This window comes from Xiphophorus maculatus, chromosome 13, assembly GCF_002775205.1.
Source record: "Xiphophorus maculatus strain JP 163 A chromosome 13, X_maculatus-5.0-male, whole genome shotgun sequence".
Taxonomy (NCBI): domain Eukaryota; kingdom Metazoa; phylum Chordata; class Actinopteri; order Cyprinodontiformes; family Poeciliidae; genus Xiphophorus; species Xiphophorus maculatus.
The window spans coordinates 18,148,134-18,169,920 of record NC_036455.1 but is presented as its reverse complement, the minus strand read 5'-3'; the positions used below and the strand labels follow the sequence as shown (position 1 = coordinate 18,169,920).

Below are 21,787 nucleotides of genomic sequence, written 5' to 3'. Positions count from 1 at the left end.
ATAATGACATTGGTTTATTACGCAAAACTGCAACGGAAACACTTTTCTCGCATCACACGAGTCACGTGATCAACGACCGGATGTTGCCACGGAGAAGAAGAAAACAGGAAGTAGTTGGATGATGATGGCGTGGCATGATTTTTAATCTTATTCAAATGTGTTTCTTATGAAATGAAAACATCCCAATTGCGAAATCGTGTTGTCGTTTTTATTGACATTAATGGAATATAGACAAAGTTTTGTGCATATTTGTAATGGGATTTAGTGACTGCAATGTGCCAAGGTTCTGCAGCTGATGAGCCTAAACTGTCACCCCAACACAGAAATGGACATGTTCTCAAACCGACGTTCTTTCATGAGCATTTAAAACGCAAAAATACTAAAAGAAACAAAAACATCTTAAAGGGGATTTTTACAGACTCAGTTCAAATAAGCCCCATGCCAACCGGTTGGCCCATCTTTGGTTAATTATTGCAACATACAGAGACGCTGAAAATATCTGCTCGCACTCAATGGGTAATGACAAATTACACTACTGGTGAATCTACATGAGTGCTACACAAAGTGAGACTGGAGATTTGTTGTTTTTTTTTTTATTTAAAGAAAATGAAAAGGTGTCCCTCAAAAATGTCTTAGAATTGCACTTTAGTCCTTCCGTGATTGGTCTCCATAAACTTAAAGCGCAAACTCATCAGCGGGAAGACGTACCTCCTGTGATGCATTAACCGCTATCAATGAGGTGGTGCTGTTTTTTTTTTTTTTTCTCCCCCCTCCCCAGTGCATACCTGCTGACATTGCATAATGCAACACAGACAGTAATGAGCTACTGATAACTGCAATTTAGGTGCCAGATGTGGCAGTCGATACCTCACTGACTCTTCCAGCCGCAGTCAGAAGGGACTGAGGACTCAGAGGGAGAGAGTCGGCAACCGTCTCCAGAGAGAAGGCTGTTTCTCAGAAAGAAAGAAAAAAAAAAGGATACGGCAGCTGGGAGGGTTTACAAAAGAGTAACAAGTGGTTAATCAGATTTAGGAGCTACATTTTTTTTTTTTCCCTTTTTTGAAGTTTACAAAAGGAGACACGATGAAGCTGAAGCTGAAGCTGCCAAATCCGGGACTGGATGACAGGATCGCGTCCCACGGGGACCTGGAGAGGATGGAGAAGGACGAGGCTGGGGACAGACCCCAGTGGGACAACAAAGCCCAGTACCTGCTCACCTGCGTGGGCTTCTGTGTGGGGCTCGGCAACGTCTGGAGGTTCCCCTACCTGTGTCAAAGTCACGGCGGAGGTAAGAGGAGAGTCGTAGCATCAGCGACTTTAATGGAGATACGTGGCGTTCGCTCTAGTTGAAGAGATTTCAAGCATTATTAATTAAGTGTTCATAAGAAAACGTCATTCCAAGAAAGTTTTTAAAAAGAACTTTTAAGTGAAAGTTTAATGCCCATTAAGTTTTTTTGTGTGAAAACTTAATCCATTCAGAAAAATGGATTGATGCGTGTAAAGTGAAATAAAATTAATCCCTCTCATTTGTTCCTAGGGGAAACAAAAATGTGAATCATGGTTTATAAAATAACTTTTTTTGTTTTACAGGTTTGTTTATAACGGTTTCTATGGGATTGCTTGTTTGTGCAACCCACTGCACAAACAAGCAGTGGGTTGCTAAAGCGGGTCCTCCCTTAGAGCTAAAGAGCAAAAAAAAAAAAAAAAAAGAAGAAGAAGAAGTGAATTAGTTTGTAGAAACACACAAAATATGAACAGTTTTTTTTTGTTCTTTTTTTACTTTCAGGAGCGTTTATGATCCCGTTCCTGATCCTGCTGGTTCTGGAGGGAATCCCACTCCTGCACTTGGAGTTCGCCATCGGTCAGCGTCTGAGGAAAGGCAGCGTGGGCGTATGGAGATCCATCAATCCTTATCTGGCAGGAGTTGGTGTGTACAAAAAAAAAAACATTAAAGCAACAGAAAAACATGTGATTTTGAGTATATTTGTAGTTAGCAGAAGAGCTTCAAGTAGCTTTGTGTTACTGTTTCTCGTAGCTGAGTATTTCTGACAAATTCAGGAGAAAAACAATTCTAAAATTGCTAAAATCTCAAGTATGATTTAATACAGTTGGGTGTTTCTTATTAGAAGATACTGAATTACACAGTAACTCCACTAATTATGATTTTGAGTTACTTGGTCCAAGCGAGGCTGGAGGGACATCAGTAGAAAATGTTTTCCTTGTCTTTCATTCGGTTTCAGGCATTGCCTCCATGCTGGTGTCCTTCCTGGTGGGTGTCTACTACAACACCATCATGGCCTGGATCATGTGGTATCTCTTCAACTCCTTCCAGGACCCTCTGCCCTGGAGCCAGTGTCCACTCAATGCTAACAGGACAGGTAGGTGCTGGAAGCGGAGCACCCATTTGCTTTTATGGCGCGGGGTTAAAATGTTTCCTGCCGAGGCTGTTGACACTCGGTTTCCCCTCGACTGATCTTGAATTTTTACCGCCCCACTTAAGGATATGTGGAGGAGTGTGCGCGGAGCACCACCGTCGACTACTTCTGGTACAGAGAAACGCTGAACACTTCGACAGCCATCGATGAGTCCGGGGGACTGCAGTGGTGGATGGTTCTGGCCCTCATCGCCGCCTGGACTGTGCTTTACATCTGCTGCATCAGGGGCATCGAGACGACCGGCAAGGTTTGAAGGCCGTGTTGCATCTGAAAAACTCTTCTATTGCGGTGACTTCGGTGTCATTGTTCAAACATCCCATCTTTTTTTTATTTAAGGCTGTGTACATCACCTCCACTTTGCCGTATCTCGTCCTCACCATCTTCCTCATCCGGGGATTGACTCTAAAAGGCTCTACAGAAGGAATAAAGTACCTCTTCACGCCAGATGTAAGCGATGTTATTACCTAGTAACAGAAAAGAAGGAAGTTTGATTATTTTCGATAAATATTGTGATTGGTTTCTCTCAAAATCGTGCTTTCTTGGCACTATGTTGGTGTAGCTGTCTTTTGGCGATGATAGCATTCTGTTTGGGCGAAGGTCATGTTCCTTGGTCTGAAAACTGTCTTCTGAGGGTTTTTAGCTGATTATCCTTCTGAAAATGCTAGTAGATTAAAGAGTGAAACAGTGTTCAGATCTTCCACCACTTCTATGTTGGGTTTGACTTCTTGTTCTGCTAATCTGTAGCAGGAGAATGAAGTGACCGCTGAGTCTAGTTGCTCCTTTAGCGATTGGTACTCTCATTGTGGTAGCCTCATGCCGCCATTTCGCCCCAAACAATTGCACAGTGTTCATCCATTGCGTTGCTTATTTATTTCCCTCTGTAGTTAAAAGTATTTGAAGCAGGATGTAGGTAAATAATGCTAAAAACAATGCTCAGATCTCACAATGATTTAGTTTGACTGTAGGAACTTTCCCAGGGTTTCGTGATCTGCCTCGTTTCCCATTTTGGGGGGTTTTTGTCCTCAGTCTTACGATATATTTTCTTTATTTTTAAAAATGAGGCAGGACAAGACATGTCAATGAACATTCATTGATGCAAATATGTTGGCTTACAGCCAGGGGGATAATTTTCAACCCTAGTCCCATTGGCAAGACATTTTGACAAATTTTTGACAGACTATGATTCCTGACCAGCTAAATTTCCTGTTTAATTGCCCATGAATTCTCCCAAACACGCTTTGGTTTTTATGCGTATGAAGCGAGGTATGTTTCTGTTTGATACAAAGAACAGTCAGGAGTTAATAGACTAATTTAATTTATATGACTATCAAGAATTTGTTATCTGATTTTTTGATATTTTAATAAATGACCCACTAGGAAGTTTACGAGGCTTTGCCCTGCAGATAGGTTTTGAAATATTATTTAGTGTAAGCTATTGTTCGAGTTAGACTCATTGACAGATATGGACAATAAGATAACTGACTTAGAAGCATGAATGTGTGCTTTAAAAGCTAATAAACTTGACATCACTGCCTGTTTGGGCAGCCATGTTGGACTTTTAAACTTCAACCTCATGGTTTTTGTTTGAGATGAAATTAAAAATGAATCTTGAAAATTTCTACTGCGAGGTTCAAGCTCAAAACAGCATGTCGTTAAGCTGCATCGCAGCAAAAGATGGAGAACGCGCACGTGACAAACACACAACACATTTTATGACTTATTTCCATGTTCATCTATCAGTTGGTAAAAGATAAAAGTTGCCACCTGCAACCCTATACTTACAAGATGGCCATAAAAGTGATATTAATCTTATCTGGACACGGCCCGTGTGTCCAGAAATTACCTGCTATCCTCTTACCTTTGCGATAATCTTAATCTAGGATGAGAAGAAACTTGAGATAACTACCAAATGATAAAAAAGATGACACTAGTATCAAGGTCCCTGTCATGAACCTTAATTTCAAAACTGATAAAATCTCATGTTACCTTGAAAGATGAACCAGTAAGCTGAACCAATGTACTGGTGGCTAACTGGGGCTAACTGGTGATGGTAGTTTCCCCTCGTTGCCTTTTGTAGCTTTGTGGTTTGGATAATCCCGTACCCAATTTTTTAACAATGAATTTCCCTGGGATGTTTCATAATGTACCAGTACATTTCGTACCAGCTTTGACAGCTGACAATTGAAAGTAACTTCAGGGTTTCCCCCAGTGTTTTATAAGCCTGGCGGGCCACCAGGATTTACTTGTGCCCCCACCAGGCTAAGCATTGCTTATTTATTTAAGTCTTTTTAAAATGTTTGCATTTTTTAAGACTTTAGAGTTGGTGTTCAAGGGTTAATCTTCCAGTCAATGGCACATAATTATCAAGTGATATTTTCAAATTTCCTGTCAACTTTAAATATTTTTTAACTCAAAAACACGACGGGCCGCTGGATGATTGACTGTCCTAACACCCAATCACCGGGGTTAGCAAGTTTTCTGGGGGAAACCTCGAACTTAGTAACATTCTGCAATAAGAACAGTTCAAAAGAATAGTATCAACTAACAGAAGTTTGGTCTGATCAGCAGCCGTCCTCCTATTTAACCAGACTCTACCGGATCCCAAACATTTTGGATCAGAAGGAACAAAATAATATTGATTAAGAAATTGCTTTAGGTCCATAGTTAAATTATAGAAGATTTAAACATTTTTATAGGTATTTATCTTCATTATTGCAAAGAAAAGCAACTTGACATGGAATGGTTTACCTACATAGGTGTCATGAAATGGTGGATGAAGGTGGTGAGGCAAACGCTGTAGGCCCAGGTTGAAGTGAGAAATGATGGTTTTAATGAGGGAAGAACACAATCCAAAGTCCAAAATCCTGGCAGCACAGCAGAGCGGAAGGCAAAGGCTCAGCACTGGTAGCAACAGGGTTTATGAATGGACAGCAGACGAAGCAATGGCTAGGACCCGACAAAGACACAGAGACACAGGTGACACTAAATACACAGGAGGTAATCAGGGAACGAGACACACCTGGGAACTAATCAAGGGGAGACAGGACAACACGGAGACTCAGAGACACAGGAAACTTTAAATAAATACACAGAAAAACTCGGAACATGACAATAGGTACAAAATGGGCATTGGAGGGGACGAAATCGCAACTTGTGTGTACAAAATGGATCTAAAATTGGCAACTTGATGTCACTTAGAAACAAAAGCAGCTCATGTTATTTAGCAAATTCATACACTGGAACTCATTTTTTCTGTTGTGTTAAACAGACAATCTTCTAATTTAGGTGTACCATCATGCCTAATTGTTAAAGTCAAAGGCCAAGGAAAAGTTTTACAACATTCTAGGAAGTAATAGTTTTTCTTAAGAATTTTTAAATATATTTTTTCAGGTAGATGAACTAATGAATCCTTCAACCTGGCTGGATGCAGGAGCCCAAGTGTTTTACTCCTTTTCGCTGGCTTTTGGAGGTCTCATCTCCTTCTCCAGCTACAACTCTGTGCAGTAAGTGAGCTGGCGGTTCAGTAAAAACGAGGGGGAAGTATTTTCTCCAGCCCACCTCACACAAACTCCCTCAAAATTCTCATTTCAGCAATAACTGCGAGCAGGACGCTGTCCTCATCTCCATCATCAACGGCTGCACATCGGTGTACTCGGCAACGGTTATCTACTCCATCATCGGCTTCAGGGCAACACAGAAATACGATGACTGCTTCGGAGAGTGAGTCAAATACTTCCAAATTGAGCTTGTTTTATTCAAACTGGATTCAAATGATACTAAGGTGGTTTTTTTACAGCAATATCTTGAAGTTGATGAATGCTTTCAACTACCCTGAGAACAACATCACACAGAGCAACTACAACGAAATTCTGACTCACCTCAACCACACGAGTCCGGATGTCATCCAGGGATTGTCCTTACAGACCTGCGACATGCAGACTTTCCTTAGCCAGGTAAGATAATGTGTATTCTTCCATTTTTACAAAGAAAAAGACGTCTTCCATGTATGGCAGAATAATGGGGTCTGTGTTTCTTTAGGGTGTGGAAGGAACAGGACTGGCCTTCATTGTCTTCACAGAAGCCATCATAGAGATGCCGTTTTCCCCTCTTTGGTCTGTTCTCTTCTTCATCATGCTCTTCTGCCTCGGCCTCTCGACTATGTTTGGCAGCATTGAGGGTGTTATAGCTCCTCTGCTGGATCTCAAAGTGCTACCCAGGAGTTGGCCCAAAGAAGTTATCAGTGGTAATTTTCTCCTAGTTCCGTTGATCAATTCAAAGTCAAACTTTCCCCATATGCGATCCGATGACGAGAGAGTGACAAATTGCATTGTTTTTTTCAGGTCTGACGTGCTTCATATCTCTAGCTCTTGGACTCATTTTCGCTCTTCGCTCTGGGAACTACTGGCTGGCTCTTTTTGACAATTTTGCAGGCTCGATTCCGCTCCTGGTCATCGGATTTTTTGAAATGATTTCTGTTGTCTACATCTATGGCATGGATAGGTGAGTCACGGGCAGGCAATTGTGACTTTGCCCACAAATGTTGATATTTCTACCATAGGACGTTAAAGGTTTCTCTCTTCATAAGTCAGGAAATGGCTACAAGATGATAGGTACTAGCTGAAACTGCCCATCTGTACATTCATGATAAACGTGGATGGTCAGGGGCCCCAAGTGTGTCAAGCACTTTGAAATCCCTTGCTGCTGAAATGTGCTATACAAATAAAATTTGATTGATTGATTGATTTATCTCCAAAGATCACTGTATGCAATTTTGTTTAGTGAGACATTATGCTACTGTAAGAAGGCTTTTTACAAGGGTTATATTACCTAACATCAGCTTGCGTGAGCTAGCCAACAGTAATTTAACATTTCATTGTCAGAAGTGCACCAAAGTTGGCTAAAACGTTTATATTATCACTCAATATAGGATTTGACATCCCACCAATAAGGGTAGCTTGGGGTCTCTGTAGAAGTCCACGCTGCAGTATGTTGTTATGGCAATGGCTATCCTAAGAAACAAACCAAACGGCGCACGTTTCTGCCATGCTGACAGGGTCCATAATTCTCCCAGAGGGTGCCACCAAACACTCGGATAAAGATAAGAAGGTCAGGCAATGAGCAGGAGAAAAATGAAATGCAGTGTAAAGATATCTTCTGTTTTCCTGCAATAATTAAGTTAATAATTAATTAAAATTGCACTGATTACTTAGTGATAACTCAATTCATAATTTCTTTCCAGTTCTTTTTTTCTTCTCCTTATATGTATCTATATAAAATTAGAATGTCAGCGCCCCCTATAGGTATTTGGTCAACAAAGCCTGTCTGTTTGTGAAACACTTAATTTTTCTCCAAAGATATTAAAAAAATTGCGTCTCACTATCATGAACCCAATGTCTCACCACATGTCATGACTTGGATTTTACTACATCCAAAACTAGGTGTTTTTTTTACAGCACCTGTAAAAAAACACCTAGTGTTCAGACTCTATTATTCAGACTAATAGAGTCTGAATCCAGACTCTATTAGTCTGAATCCAGACTCTATTAGTCTGGATTCAGACTTTATTAGTCTGGATTCAGAAATGATCCATTCAAGATTTTTGCTACAAAATTTGCCTGCCTGGCCTGAACATTTTTTTTTTAATGGGAAATTCAAGTAACGCCATCGATGAACACAGTGTATCATTTGAATGGCCAAAGTCAAAAGTACTGCCATAAAAAGAAAAAAAGGCTGAGACTAGTTCTAGTCAATGGTGGTGTCTGACGGTCAGTAAGATGCTTTTACAGTTCAAACAAATACCGGAAATAGCCACGTTTTATATTCTGTCCTTGTAGGGGAGATAATTTGTCAGTCATCGGACGAGAGATAAGAAAAGTACAGAATGTGTCTTGTAGCCATTTGGAGAATGTGGAAAATACGATTTGTGTTTCGTTTTGTTGTCCCGACGTGGGTTATGAGTTCAGAAAGCATTTATTTTTAGTTGTTACTAAAAAGGTAATAGAAGCCAATAAACATGTAAACATTTTTGAAAATCTTACAGTCATACATTGTAAAATGTCATATAAAGAATGCAAAGATGTTTGTATCTAAATCTGTCGAACTTCTTGAGATATATTATCGGGGGAAAAAACTACAAGGTTGACTTTTACGACTTCCGTCACACTCACCTCAGTGCATCTCTCTGTTATTGCTTTGGAACAGGTTTAATAAAGACCTTGAGTTTATGATCGGCCACAAACCCAATATCTTCTGGCAGGCGACGTGGAGAGTGATTAGCCCCCTCATCATGATTGTCATTCTGATTTTCTACTTTGTCACCCAAGTCACGAAGGAACTTACCTATCTGGTCTGGGACCAGGAGGCGGTAAGTTTGGCACTCCACAGGTTCCAAATATGCAAAGAAGAAAAATTCACCCCAACTATCTTTTCTTCTGATTGTGGTTATATGCAAACCCTGGTTTGATAAATCTTCTGCTCTACTTACAGGAGAGCTTTCCCACCCTTGCTGAGCGTTACTACCCACAATGGGTCTACGTCATGATCTTCATCCTGGCTGGAGTTCCCAGTTTAGCCATACCCTTCTTTGCCCTTTACAAGCTCATCCAGAGGAAATTCTGCAAAAAGGACTACAGTGACAGTACAGTGGACACAGTCTCTGCCAAAATACAAATGAATGACAAAATGAAGTTTTAGATAACTGTTCTTCTTTTGGCTATTTAATATCAACAAACTTGTAAATTATGTTTATTGGACTTTGCTGGTGTGTTGTAATGATACAACAGTACGCCGACGACTCACTGTTATCTTTGAAAGGCAAAGACACAGACTACTAAATACTCCACAAGAACAGAGAGTTTTGTTCTCTCTGCCATTGCTGCAAGAACGACGACTAAGTTCTTTCAGGCCAGGCCAATTTGTACTTAACAACCCTTGTGCACAACTTCTAGAAAGCCATCATAGTTTTTCCAACAATGTCTGTCAAGAACAAGCTTCAAGAACTCCTAAACCAGAGCTGTAAAAGCAGAATCACGTCACTTTGTTCTTGCATCCTTGGGAGAGCGAACAAATGGCTCTGTTCTTACAAAGTTCTTACTAAAGGCCTACAATGTAGGCCTTTAGTGTAAGGCCTACACTAAAACGTATAGGCCTTACGTTTTAGTGTTTTTACTAAAGAAAACATCCAATTATGCCATGCAATGACAGCAGTAAAGATATTATTGACTAGGTTAAGGTATAAAGGGATTGTGAATAATACACTTGTGTAGTATGAAAACTTGTCGCACTGGGTGTACAACATTGGCAATACAAACAGCATCAGCGGCACAGGCTTGTACATAAACATGTACCATATTTTCCGCACTATAAGGCGCACCTTCAATGAATGGCCTATTTTAAAACTTTTTTCATATATAAGGCGCATAGAATAAACGCTACAGTAGAGGCTGGGGTTACGTTATGCATCCATTAGATGGAGCTAAGCTAAAGGGAATGTCAACAAAATAGTCAGATAGGTCAGTCAAACTTTATTAATAGATTACAAACCAGCGTTCTGAAAACTCCGTTCATTCCCAAAATGAATAAACAGCTGTTTTATTATTTTCCCCAAGATAAAGTAAGTGACGTGGTATTTTCGTGACACAGTTTATCTTTTAACAACAGCAAGGTATAACATACAGTGGAGGGGAACTTTTCCTCGATTCAATAAACGTAAAAAACAGTCTGATACTGTTACGGTAAATCAAACGTTAGTGCAATCACAATATACAGTATATCCACTTCCGCACCATTGATTCCTTCATGTTAAATTCTCTGGCTGCTGCTCTATTCCCATGTTCTACTGCGTCACTGATCGCCTTGAGCTTAAACTCTGCGTCGTAAGCGTGTCTCTTAATAGGAGCCATTTTGGGGTCTTTACACAAAACCCAGTGTGCACCGCGCGCTTCTTTTTCTACGGGGGAAAATGAAGTTGGCGGCTGCTTACCGTAGTTTTGAGACCCGTTGTGGCTCAATATTGGTCCATATATAAGGCGCATCAGATTATAAGGCGCACTGTCGGCTTTTGAGAAAATTGAAGGTTTTTAGGTGCGCCTTATAGTGCGGAAAATACGGTACTTAAAGACAAACTAGTTATATGTCTGTATGCTAGTACAGAATAAACATTGAAATGAGACACTGAGCTCTGTAGATCCTTTATTTTAAAAAATATTTTGGGAGAAAGTAATATGTGATTTGTTTGGTAATGTTGCTTAGGGTACTAAAAATTGAGACACTTTGAATGTTTGGTCAAAAATCATTTACAATATTTTTGAGTCACATCAGTTTACTGTAGGTTACCAGCTCATTTCACAAATAATTTCCAGAGATGTAGCTTGTAGTTTGATCCTTTAAATACACCAAGTATTGCTCTAGTGCGGGAAATTCTCTTTTAACTGTACCCCTTGAAATTATTGCTTAAGAAACACCAATGTCTATTTTTTACTTTAAACTACTTCGACAAATCTTTGCAGTTTCGTTTTACTTACCATTAAAAGTAACATTACATGTTGGATTTGTCCAGGTGTTCTCCACTTTCTGCGTATTGTATTCTGTACTAAACAACAAAAAAAAAAAGGAAACTCATCTTGTTATATCAAAACTGGCATCATCTTTGTTTGCACAGCCAACATTTTGGAGGTTGCGCGCTAACCCTAAATGCTTCAAGTGTTTTTCCAATAATGTACAACATAGCTTAGCTCAACCTGATAGTTAAGCTAGGTTTATTAAACGTCTCTTAAGTTCAAGACTTGAAATGCCAGAATTTTAAAACAGTTTTTGGAGTAAATATTTTAAGCTAATAAAAATCACAGTTTGTTTTTAAGCTAATTCAGCTGCTTGTAGTTCAGAAACATTAAGCTAGCTTGCGGTTTATGAGCTTCAATGCAAAAATGCAATACAGACATAAAATAACCTTATTTCTATGTCTTGCTATTCTTTTGATATTGTGTTTAAATTGTTTTTTTCTAATATGTTCAAAATGATGGTTTTAATATTGTACATAAGCATTTTAGATGGATAGTTTCTGTTCACACGTTTGAACACTACCTAATGTTTTACATTTCTGTGATTGGAAAAATGTAATATTACTTTGTCGAAGGGGTTTACTTTTTTTAGGCACTGCTTGACAAAAATTAGTCCCCGTGTTAATTTATTTCAGGTGGCACGTATATTGCCGCTCCACATTTACAGTTGATGTGACATGTATGTGCTCATTTGCTCAGATATAAATCAAAAATAAAAAATACGCAGAACACAATGAAATAGTGGTTGTGCTTCTTAAGCATATGTTGCAGTTGTAGAAATTGAACGGAATAAACATAAATTCCTTACGCCTAAAAGGAAAACATTTAGGGGGGGGGAGGGAAGAATTACAACATTTAAATAGGGGCCAAAAATGAACAAATATATGTTTTTATTAATATTTTGTACACAAAATTTCAAATAAAAAAACTAATTTCCTTCATGTGTCAGTATGGCTCATCATGAAAGACCAATAATGATGGACATGATTTATAGCAGCGACGACTTTTGATGAGGAAAACTGAAAATACATTTATGATGTGCTGCTACTCTATTAGTGGCACCAATAACAGCATCAGTAACTTACACAATAATATTATTATGTAATATTTGCATATCTGATCATTTTGACGAAACTGGAAACAGGCCTGAAAGAAATGCATATTTAAATATGATTTAAAATCTATTAAATTAAATAATTGCCTGCAAAAGAAATTCGTTAAAATTCCCAATCATCGGACGTTAGATGTATTTATAAATTAAGTATTTGTATTTTCTAAAGTATTTTTAACGGATTTTTGCTTCTGCTTTGGAAGATAAGTGAGTCTACAGTTGAGTTTGTGTGCAGGTTAAAAATGACTGCGATGAACAGTTCAAAAAAATATATGTTAACTAAAAACAAAACAAAACATGCATGCCAAAATAAGAACATAGCGTATGAAAACATTTGGATACAGATTTCAAATAAAGATATGTAAATGTACAATTATTTGCACTTTTAAAGAATCTAATGACACTCATTGACAGATAAGTTTTTTTGGTGTATATTTTATGTATTATCATTAGTTTATGTAAGTTATTATATGAAATGTTATTTCTGTATCTTTGCGCTTTTAGCGCTCAATACGAAACATATGCACACATGTGTATATTAAATATGTGAAGACAATAGACAGGACTGTTAATGAATTATTTAAAGATTTGATCAATAATTACCTTTTGACTAATTAAAATCAGGCTCTTTTTGCTCTTAACATGTGTTTTTTTTCTTTTTTCTAAAGTTTATGCTTAATCCAGGACTTTATTCTTAGCTCCAGTGAAAGCCACTGTCCCCCTTTGCATGAAAAACCACTGAGTGCTCAAAAATAAATGCAAAGCTTTGCTATTAGTTTATCTATTCATGGAGCAAAGTAGTAAAAGACCATAAACTTGCGTCGTGGCCGCTGAAGGCTGCTGTGTAAATAGCGACTTGCGCACACTCCACACACGCGCAGTCCGCGCTCCGGTTTTACACGCGGCTTCACCATGAGGCTGGCGCTCCCCAACCCGGGCCTAGAGCTCCGGATCCCCGACTACGACGACCTGGAGAGGATGGAGAAGGAGGATGCGGAGGGGCGGCCCCAGTGGGACAACAAGGCCCAGTACATTCTGACCTGTGTGGGCTTCTGCATCGGTCTGGGGAACGTGTGGCGCTTTCCTTACCTGTGTCAGAGTCATGGAGGAGGTGAGTGATGAGAATAACGGACTGAAATCTTAACGCATGATGATGCACACTAATTGTAGTGTTTTTTTTTGTTTTTCTTTTTTTTTTAATCTAAAAGGCCAAAATGCTGATAAAAAAATTAAAAAAAAATCAATAAAAAATTAGCTGGAATTTTCTTTCTGTAAAAAAAAAAAAAAGACTGCTCCAGTGAATCTACAGCCAAGCAGAGAGTTAATGAATCACTTATGTACGAGTACAAAGCACTCTGCTCATGAATGTGCCATGAGGTTATTTTAATTATTCTCATGCTTTAGATGCCTTTGCTTAAAGAATAAAGTTCATCTACGTGGTTGTGTTCCCATTGCATATGATTTAGGTGAGAAATTAATATTGACGCTGCACACTGAGCCACAGGAATTAGGAAGCTGTTTTAAAAGCAGTCTCTATCATATACATTATTCTTAGCTGGACTGAGTTTCGTCTGGGTTTATTAGTCCAATTCTTCTGTAACTGATGTCTAAAACACTGACAAATAGCCTTAACTTAGAGATTAAACAAGTAAATATGTCGCGCATAAAGGGAGCACTTTCTAAGAATATGTTCTGCACAACGGCTAATCTTTACAGTTGTTCACGATTAGCTGTGGCTGATTACCGATATCTGATGTGTTCTTTTGTTCAAACAGACACGTCCTCAATAAAAGCTGCTTGTACCTGCGAGGTGATGGCGGCTTCCTGTCGGCAGTATCATATCTAAACAATAAATGCCTCATTCCTCACTTTACACTGCATAAACCTGAACAATGGCCTGGGATTACCTTTGCCACGCTGTCTCATTATCAAACAGATATATGAAGGTAACACCAGGGGGTCAATACGAATATTGACATTACAAACAATCACTCTCCAGTTGTTCAGAGTTTGATTGAGGCTCAACATTTTTATGCTTTCTTACCATGTTTTTATATATTTTGTATTTTGGTTAGGGATAGGTTCCAATTAAATTCAGTGGATGAAAGAACGTATGCCAACATGAATCATTATAGATTATTTTCTAGTCCTAAATAAGAAACACAACAAATCTTTTCACTCTTCCTTTAAGAATCTGCAAGAGAATAAGTAATATTTGTGAAATGTTGAATTTAAGTGCAAATAAAGTTGCACGTACAACAGAGATCAGGGATTTACTTTGTATTAATAATAATGCAAAACGACGGAATTGGGTAAAAAAAAATATTTATCTCAAAATAACAGTAGAACCACTTCAACATATTATTAAGGAGAATTAAAAAGTAGCTATCCTACAAATCATTGTAGTAAAAGTAAAGAGAATTGTATGCGTAATTACTGACTCAATGTTTGATTGTTTTGCGCAAATGATGTAAAATAATATGTGTGCAAATTCTGTATTTTAAAGACTAAGATTAAAAATAAACCATTACACCACTTCAAAAAAATTAAGGTATTCAGGTAGGAAAAAACCACATATTTCCCAATCATATTTTTTTTTCACTATAAAACATCGGAAACCAATGTTTCGATGTTTGAACGGGGGAAAAGTACCTTCAGTGGCAATAATGTTTACAAGGTGAATCAGTGTGAACAGGAAACGGTAATTGTTTTTAAGGTTCAAACGGCGAATATCCACGGTGGTTGAACTCCAGCCTCGTCCAAGCTGATTCGATTTTATAAGGCGACACAACAATCGGGCAAATGACTGGGCTTTTGGTTCGCTTGGATGTCAAAGGAACATTTTAGAGCCGGTATTTGAGAGACGGCTAAAATGATACAAAAGCAAAAAACATGAGATGTGTGATCTGGTTTAAATTGGTGACAATGTGGCCGGTCGATAAGGGCAGCCTAATTCTATGCTTTGCACTCTGAATGAAGTCATGCCTTATTATTTGTTTTACATTATATTTGGAACTCCTATTTTCACTTTATGAACCATTTGAAATAAAGTTTGTTGCAGTTTGTTTTTTTACATTTGACCAAGACACTCAGTTTCAGTTTCTTTAGTATTTATTTACATTGACTCTTATACTTCTAATTGCACTTAAGTCAATTCAGCACCATTTTGTGTATCGGATCGGTATCGGCCGATGCTAAACCTCAGATATCTGTATCGGTATCAGAACTGGAAAAAGCGGATCAGTGTGAAAAGTGCATGCCGTTTCAACTAACATCCATTAAGCATTCCACTGAGAAAAGTTTAAACATAATCATCTTTCACCTCAAAATTCCAAGTTATTGTGAAGGAAAAGTGACAACTAGCATGGATTGCTACCTTTTCCAGGTGCCTTTCTGATTCCCTACCTGATCCTGCTGGGGCTGGAAGGAATGCCTCTCCTACTGCTGGAGTTCGCCATCGGTCAACGTCTGAGGAAAGGCAGCGTTGGGGTGTGGAGGACCATCAGCCCCTATCTGACTGGTATTGGTGGGTACAAAAAGATATATATACATTACATTTCAGTATCTTGACTTTGTGTTACATCTGTCATGATGTCCGCACAAAGGTATCGCCTCCATGCTGGTGTCTTTCTTGGTTGCGTTGTACTACAACACCCTGATAGCCTGGATCCTCTGGTATCTCCTCAACTCTTTTCAGCAGCCTCTGCCATGGGCTCAATGTCCACTGAATGAAAACGGGACAGGTATTCAGTTCCACCTTTCCAGACAACACCTGTCCACATCAAGACATCATGACTGACTATCTTTATGTTTTTTTTTTTATCTTATTCAGAATTTATATCGGAATGCCAGCGGAGCTCCACTGTGGATTATTTCTTTTACAGAGAGACTCTGAATAGTTCTGCCTCCATATCGGAGTCTGAGGGAATCCAGTGGCCAATGGTGCTTTGTCTGCTGGCAGCCTGGACAATTGTTGCGATCTGCTGCATTAGAGGGATAAGCACTTCAGGGAAGGTTAGTTCATTTAAAAAAAGCAAAAACAAACATGGCAAATTTTCATTTGTCATAGAGAATGAGGGAACAGTAGATGAGATGAGTCTGATCAAAACCAGTAGAAAGCTTCTTTTGTACAAATGTTAACTTTTGTGACACTTCCCCCTGCTGGTGTGGAGGTTCAAATTCATCGTAGCAGCCGTTATTGTTTGTTTCTGCCTTGGGCCAAACATGCGCTCTAATTACCACTTATCCCAGGTTTTTTTCTCTCATCATGACCTCAGGCGGTTTACGTCACAGCAATCCTGCCTTACATAGTGCTGGCGATCTTCCTGATCCGAGGAGCGACCCTGAAAGGTGCCGTGAGCGGGATAAAATTCCTCTTCACACCAGATGTGAGTTTTATGCATTTTCTTTTTTAACAAACCAAACATTATTTTGTGATGTCACAAGTCAATGCTACAGGAGGCGGGAGAAGATACTTTTTTCCCCTTGATATAACAAGTTGGTTCCAGGGCGGTTTTCTCAAGACAGCAAGTTAATTTTCCGTTTTCTCAAGTTAGTTTTCCAAAGCTTTCATCAAAGTAACGAGTTAATTTCCCAAAGGTTTTCTCAAGATAAGAAAACCATCAGGAAATTAACTTAAGATAACGAGTTAGTTTCCAGATGATTTTCTCAAGCTCGCGAGTTTTCTCGCGAAAAACCTGAACAAACTTTTGTCAAAGTCATGACAAGGCCTTTAGTTTGTTTGTGAGATCACAAAATGATTGGTGTGTGCGTTAAACCCGATTCCGTCTTTCAAATGAAATCTGGAAACTGACTCCTTATCTCGAGAAAACCCATCAGGAAAAAGCATACGCTCTCTGCTTCTGGACTACGCCACATCTCCTCACCGTTTCTCTCTCTCTAAGGCGGAGGAGTTGATTAAACCAACTACTTGGTTGGATGCAGGAGCTCAGGTGTTTTACGCCTTTGGTTTGGCATGGGGAGGCCTCATCTCCTTCTCAAGTTACAACCCTGTTCAGTAAGACGCGGACACTTTGCGGAAGCGGCGCATCTTTTCTCCCCAACACAGTGCAGTTTCTGAGTCTCTTCCCTTTTCTGTACATTTCTTTCCCCCTCCAGCAACAACTGTGTGCAAGATGCTGTGATCCTGTCTGTCGTAACTGGACTCACGTCGGTCTATGCCGCCCTGGTGACCTACTCCATCATTGGCTTCAGAGCCACTGAGAAATACGACACCTGTATCAGTGAGTAAGTACGGTACATTTTGTATACAATACAAAACAATCACCCACGCTTGAATCGCTTCTAAAGTGATTCCAAATTCTCTTCTGCTTTTCGTTTTAGAAACATTGTGAGGTTATTAAATACGTTTGACCTCCCTGAAGACAACATCACGTCAAGCAACTACGACGTAGCCTTCAATCACCTAAACAGCTCCTATCCTGATGTCATGCTCGGACTGACTCTCCAAACCTGTGACATGCAGAAACTCCTCAGTGAGGTAAACTCTTAAAAAAATAATAAAATAAAAGAAAGACCGTTACAGATTCACCCAGGAATCACCATCGGATGATTTTCTTTTTTTTTTTACATGATTCGGAGCTTGACAAGTCAAATATTTTAAAATCTGAATTTTTTTCCTGATCAGTAAATGCAACAAATTGTTAATAGTTTGTGCTAAAAGTAACCCTCTTCTGTGTGGAAGAAGAGGGAACTGAGGGAAGAAGACTTGAAGATATCTTCTTCAAAATGTCATCAAGGTGTTTAAAATCGACACCAGAGGACGCACAAAATCTATTTGAAAGAAACGGCATTTTCTGATTTAAGCTTCTACAACAGTAAGGCGCTGGTTAGTCTAATAAACACAGATAATACAGAGGGAGCTGAACACAGAACCCTGAAAAGAACACAAACAAAACACAAGAAGGAAGTAAGAAGCTAAACGACAAGGAGTTAACTAATATGACTAGACTTTGACGACAATAAGGAACTGAACATGAAAAGCCGTAACAAAATCCACGAAATGATCAGAACACAAACGAAAACTAAAACACAAACCCCTGTGGATCCTATGTTCTTGTTGATGAGACTAAAACATTTTTAGGAACACTTTTCCCGAATAAACTTAGCATAAATATTGCATCTTGTTTCCAAAGAGCCACGTGTGCAAAAAAAAACCTTGTTGTGTTTTGGATCTACAATAACTTCTATATTTGTTTTCTTTAATATATATATATATATATATATATATATATATATATACAGTATATATACAGTATAAAATTCATTAAGATATTGCTTTTTAACTCATAAAATTACTTTAATTCAAACAGAATTAATTAATTACAGCTTTTACAGAAAATTTGAAAATGGCATAAATTTGTATTAGTAGGCCAAAATTTGATAAAAACCGGAGTCCAATCCACAAGTACAATCAGTTCATCTTTAAAAAACAATCACGAGATTTTTTTCAATGCCATAAATGATTAAAGTGATGATCAAGGTGTGCTTACTCGTTCAGGGAGTGGAGGGAACAGGTCTGGCCTTCATCGTCTTCACTGAGGCCATCACCAAGATGCCCGGCTCTCCGGTCTGGTCCGTCCTCTTTTTCGTCATGCTCCTCTGCCTGGGACTCTCCACGCTCTTCGGCAACATCGAGGGAGTGGTGGTTCCCTTGAAAGACTTGCAAATATTTCCTAAAAACTGGCCCCACGAAGCACTCACTGGTAACCCGACTATTTCCAGAAGCATTCGTTGTCTTTGAACGCGACCTCCACTGGTTTACTGTACGTCTGTTTCAGGGCTGACGTGTGTCGTTTCCTTCATCATCTGCCTGCTGTTTACGCAGAATTCAGGCCTTTATTGGGTCTCTTTCTTCGATAATTTTGCTGGATCAGTTCCCCTGCTGACCATCGGATTGTTTGAGATGATAGCTGTTGTCTACATTTATGGCGTGGACAGGTGAGTTGACCTTTCCGAACTATCCAGTCAAGACATTAACTTTAAAATTCTTCCAAGTGTCCCAGTTGTTGTTAAAAAAAAAAGATGATATGCTTTACATTCTCTTTTAAAACAGGTTCAACAAGGACATAGAGTTCATGGTTGGACGCAAGCCGTCAATCTTCTGGCAGGTTACGTGGAGAGTCGTCAGTCCGCTGATTGTCTTGGTCATCCTCATTTTCTATCTGGTTACTCAAGTACAACAGAAGCTCACCTATTTAGTCTGGGACCCAAACTCGGTAAGATATGAAACTTTGTGGCCAAGTTATATCTCGTCAACTTGATGCATTTTGTGGAAGTGGCGCATCTTTTGATGCTGGGTTCTTCTGACGTTGGGTTATTTGGACTAGTTTTCAGTGGTCTGTACCTCACCAGGGGTAAAAAGCAGTCAGAGCTCTTGGAGAATCAAGGCGATGTTCTAGTGAGGATGTCAAACTGCAAGCTACTCTGAACGCTGTCTGTTCAATTGCAAATTAATATCATCTAAAATGCTACTAACATCTTTAGCAGTAGCTTGACAAAAACAATCATATTAAGTTGTTTCACTTTCTGTTATTTTTAAGTGGGACAGTTGTTTCCATCTTGTTTAAAAGTTTGTGATTGTTTTAGAAGTTTTGAATTTGGAGCAGTTTTATCTCTATGTCTCGTCCTTTCAGTAAACTATTATAATAATCTGTATTATCGACATGGCACCGAAGTATGCGCTGAATGATAAAGCTTTGTGCTTACAGGATGCGTTTCCGGCTCTGGCAGCAGTGGAGTACCCCTCGTGGATCAACGCAGCGATCTTCCTGGTGGCGGGAGTCCCCTGCCTGGCTGTGCCTGCGTACGCGTTATGCAGATGGATTTATGTTTCATGTAGAAAAAACTAACTTCAAGGTCTTAAATCCAGCTATGTTGTTTTTTTGTTTTTTTTCTTATAACGTTATACATTTCACCTCATACCCGTGTGCTGCTTTGGTCAACAGATTAATATTCGTACAGTGCAGACACTGTTAACTCCATTTCAACGTTCGTCACAACCTTACTGACATTTTGTTTTATAGTTTATGGTTTTCAGTAAAAAAAAAAAAATACGTTGATTTCAATTTTCTGCTGATTCATTTTGTGAAATAAATGATGGCAATTCTAATTGCTGTTTGACTTATTTTGTTACCGCAACAGCAGAAAAATGCATGAAATGTACGGCGAGCTCGGTGTGTCGTAAGACCTGAGATTACAACAACAATAATCAACTCTTATTATGCAAATATTCACACAAAACAGCCAGAAGATGTAGTGCATAATCTACGCCAAAAGATGGTGCCCTAATGTTGAATGAACATTAATAATGAGGTCAGAGCAACACACAGAAGAAAGCTGTGATTTTTTTTTTTTTTGCAGAAAATTCCCTAGCCTTTTAAAAACATACCCAGCATTAAAATAAACAATGAAAAACATTTAAATAAATAAAGATTAAAAGGTTTATACTCATAGAAGCAGCACATTTTTGTGGAATGGAAGAAAGAGTGTACATGGTGAATAACACCTGTTTGTCATGTAAAGTGCCTTAACATGACATTTGTTACAAATGGCTGCTAAATAAATACCTTCAGTTAAACCGGCGTTCGATCGGCGTCTTTGACTAAAATATTAACAGATTTAAGCACAAACAACATGGAAGTCATTTAATTCAATCTCAACAGCAAACGCAGGGCTTCACTTATAATGGCCTACTGTTTCGTACATACAATAACCAATAGAAAGTCACAATGAAACGTTGTGTGAGCCACACTGAAGAGAACCTGAATTTGTCAGTCCAACATCCTGGTAATGATTCACACACTTAAAGATAAACGCTAGATAAACTGACACACTTGACATGCATGTTCATACACTGGCATGCTGCGTAGAAAAAAGCTTCCTTCATCACTGAGTGACTTATTATTATGACTGTAAGGACCGTGAGAACTCAAAGCCTGAGGATGAGGTGGGACTTACATAACCTGGCTCCAGACTATATGTAAACTGGAACTTCGGAGAGTATTAAATATTAGCTGTTCTTTCAAGCGCACTAGTTTGAAAATGTCGTGTGATAACAGTAAGGCTGATATGTCAATCAACTCAGTAAAGAACGAGAAGTTCCACATGACTTGTGGGTGAGCAGTTTTCTTTGTGGAACCTGAATTTAAGTTTGTATCCAACCTCAGCTGACTTGGGTACAGTAAAGGCTAACGTCAAACTTGCTAGCAAGCTGGTTTCCTTAACTGTGAATGATTCGTCTAAGCCAGTGGTGTCCAAATTCAGTCCTCAAGGACTGGTAGATGTTTTAGTTCTTTTCCTGGTTCAACACAACTGAGACAAATGATGGCTCGTTAGCTGACCTCTCCAGAACATTATGACGTGCTAGTTAGAGCGATTCAATCAGCAGTATTAGAGCAGGGAAACATCTAAAAGTGGCCGGACACCCCTGAGCCAAGCTGTGTGTTTTTCAGGGCAAAGACTTACAGGCTATCCTTTTTCATTCAACTAACATATGTATGTGGGCCCACCTTATGGGTTTTGCTCAGTTGGATGGGTAGAAAGTCAACCTGGGTCAACAACAGAGTTTTTGTGTGAGGGTTTGGTTGATTCAATGCAATACATAATGACAAAACCGTTTGGTCAACCTAGGTCTACGCTGGGGCTTTAAATGGTGTTGAGAG

The 21,787-nt window shown here is 39.0% G+C and overlaps 2 protein-coding genes across 2 annotated transcripts; both read left to right on the top strand.

Annotated features, from left to right (window-relative positions):
* Positions 1 to 859: 859 nt before the first annotated feature.
* On the top strand, positions 860 to 9,859 carry LOC102235935 (sodium-dependent neutral amino acid transporter B(0)AT1-like). The gene is made up of 12 exons (XM_005812528.3): positions 860 to 1,288; positions 1,787 to 1,927; positions 2,241 to 2,378; positions 2,501 to 2,682; positions 2,772 to 2,882; positions 5,826 to 5,938; positions 6,027 to 6,155; positions 6,232 to 6,388; positions 6,474 to 6,678; positions 6,776 to 6,935; positions 8,637 to 8,799; positions 8,922 to 9,859. Exons 1-12 carry the CDS (start codon positions 1,084 to 1,086, stop codon positions 9,126 to 9,128), a joined length of 1,911 nt encoding a protein of 636 aa, XP_005812585.1. The 5' UTR covers positions 860 to 1,083; the 3' UTR covers positions 9,129 to 9,859.
* A 3,095-nt stretch (positions 9,860 to 12,954) lies between these two features.
* LOC102235686 (sodium-dependent neutral amino acid transporter B(0)AT1-like) lies at positions 12,955 to 20,235 on the top strand. Its single transcript, XM_023344522.1, has 12 exons — positions 12,955 to 13,215; positions 15,490 to 15,630; positions 15,710 to 15,847; positions 15,937 to 16,118; positions 16,382 to 16,492; positions 17,009 to 17,121; positions 17,223 to 17,351; positions 17,448 to 17,604; positions 18,625 to 18,829; positions 18,905 to 19,064; positions 19,180 to 19,342; positions 19,835 to 20,235. The coding sequence occupies exons 1-12, from the start codon at positions 13,017 to 13,019 to the stop codon at positions 19,973 to 19,975; spliced, it is 1,839 nt and encodes a 612-aa protein (XP_023200290.1). The 5' UTR covers positions 12,955 to 13,016; the 3' UTR covers positions 19,976 to 20,235.
* The last annotated feature ends 1,552 nt before the right edge of the window (positions 20,236 to 21,787 follow it).

Bases quoted from the DNA above. Each gene is read 5' to 3' on its own strand.
- LOC102235935 (XM_005812528.3), top strand. From the start codon at position 1,084: ATGAAGCTGAAGCTGAAGCTGCCAAATCCGGGACTGGATGACAGGATC. The intron at 1,289-1,786 runs GTAAGAGGAGAG...TTTTACTTTCAG, and splicing joins GTGTCAAAGTCACGGCGGAG to GAGCGTTTATGATCCCGTTC. The intron at 6,679-6,775 runs GTAATTTTCTCC...TGTTTTTTTCAG, and splicing joins GCCCAAAGAAGTTATCAGTG to GTCTGACGTGCTTCATATCT.
- LOC102235686 (XM_023344522.1), top strand. From the start codon at position 13,017: ATGAGGCTGGCGCTCCCCAACCCGGGCCTAGAGCTCCGGATCCCCGAC. The intron at 15,631-15,709 runs GTGGGTACAAAA...GTCCGCACAAAG, and splicing joins CCCCTATCTGACTGGTATTG to GTATCGCCTCCATGCTGGTG. The intron at 16,493-17,008 runs GTGAGTTTTATG...TCTCTCTCTAAG, and splicing joins AATTCCTCTTCACACCAGAT to GCGGAGGAGTTGATTAAACC.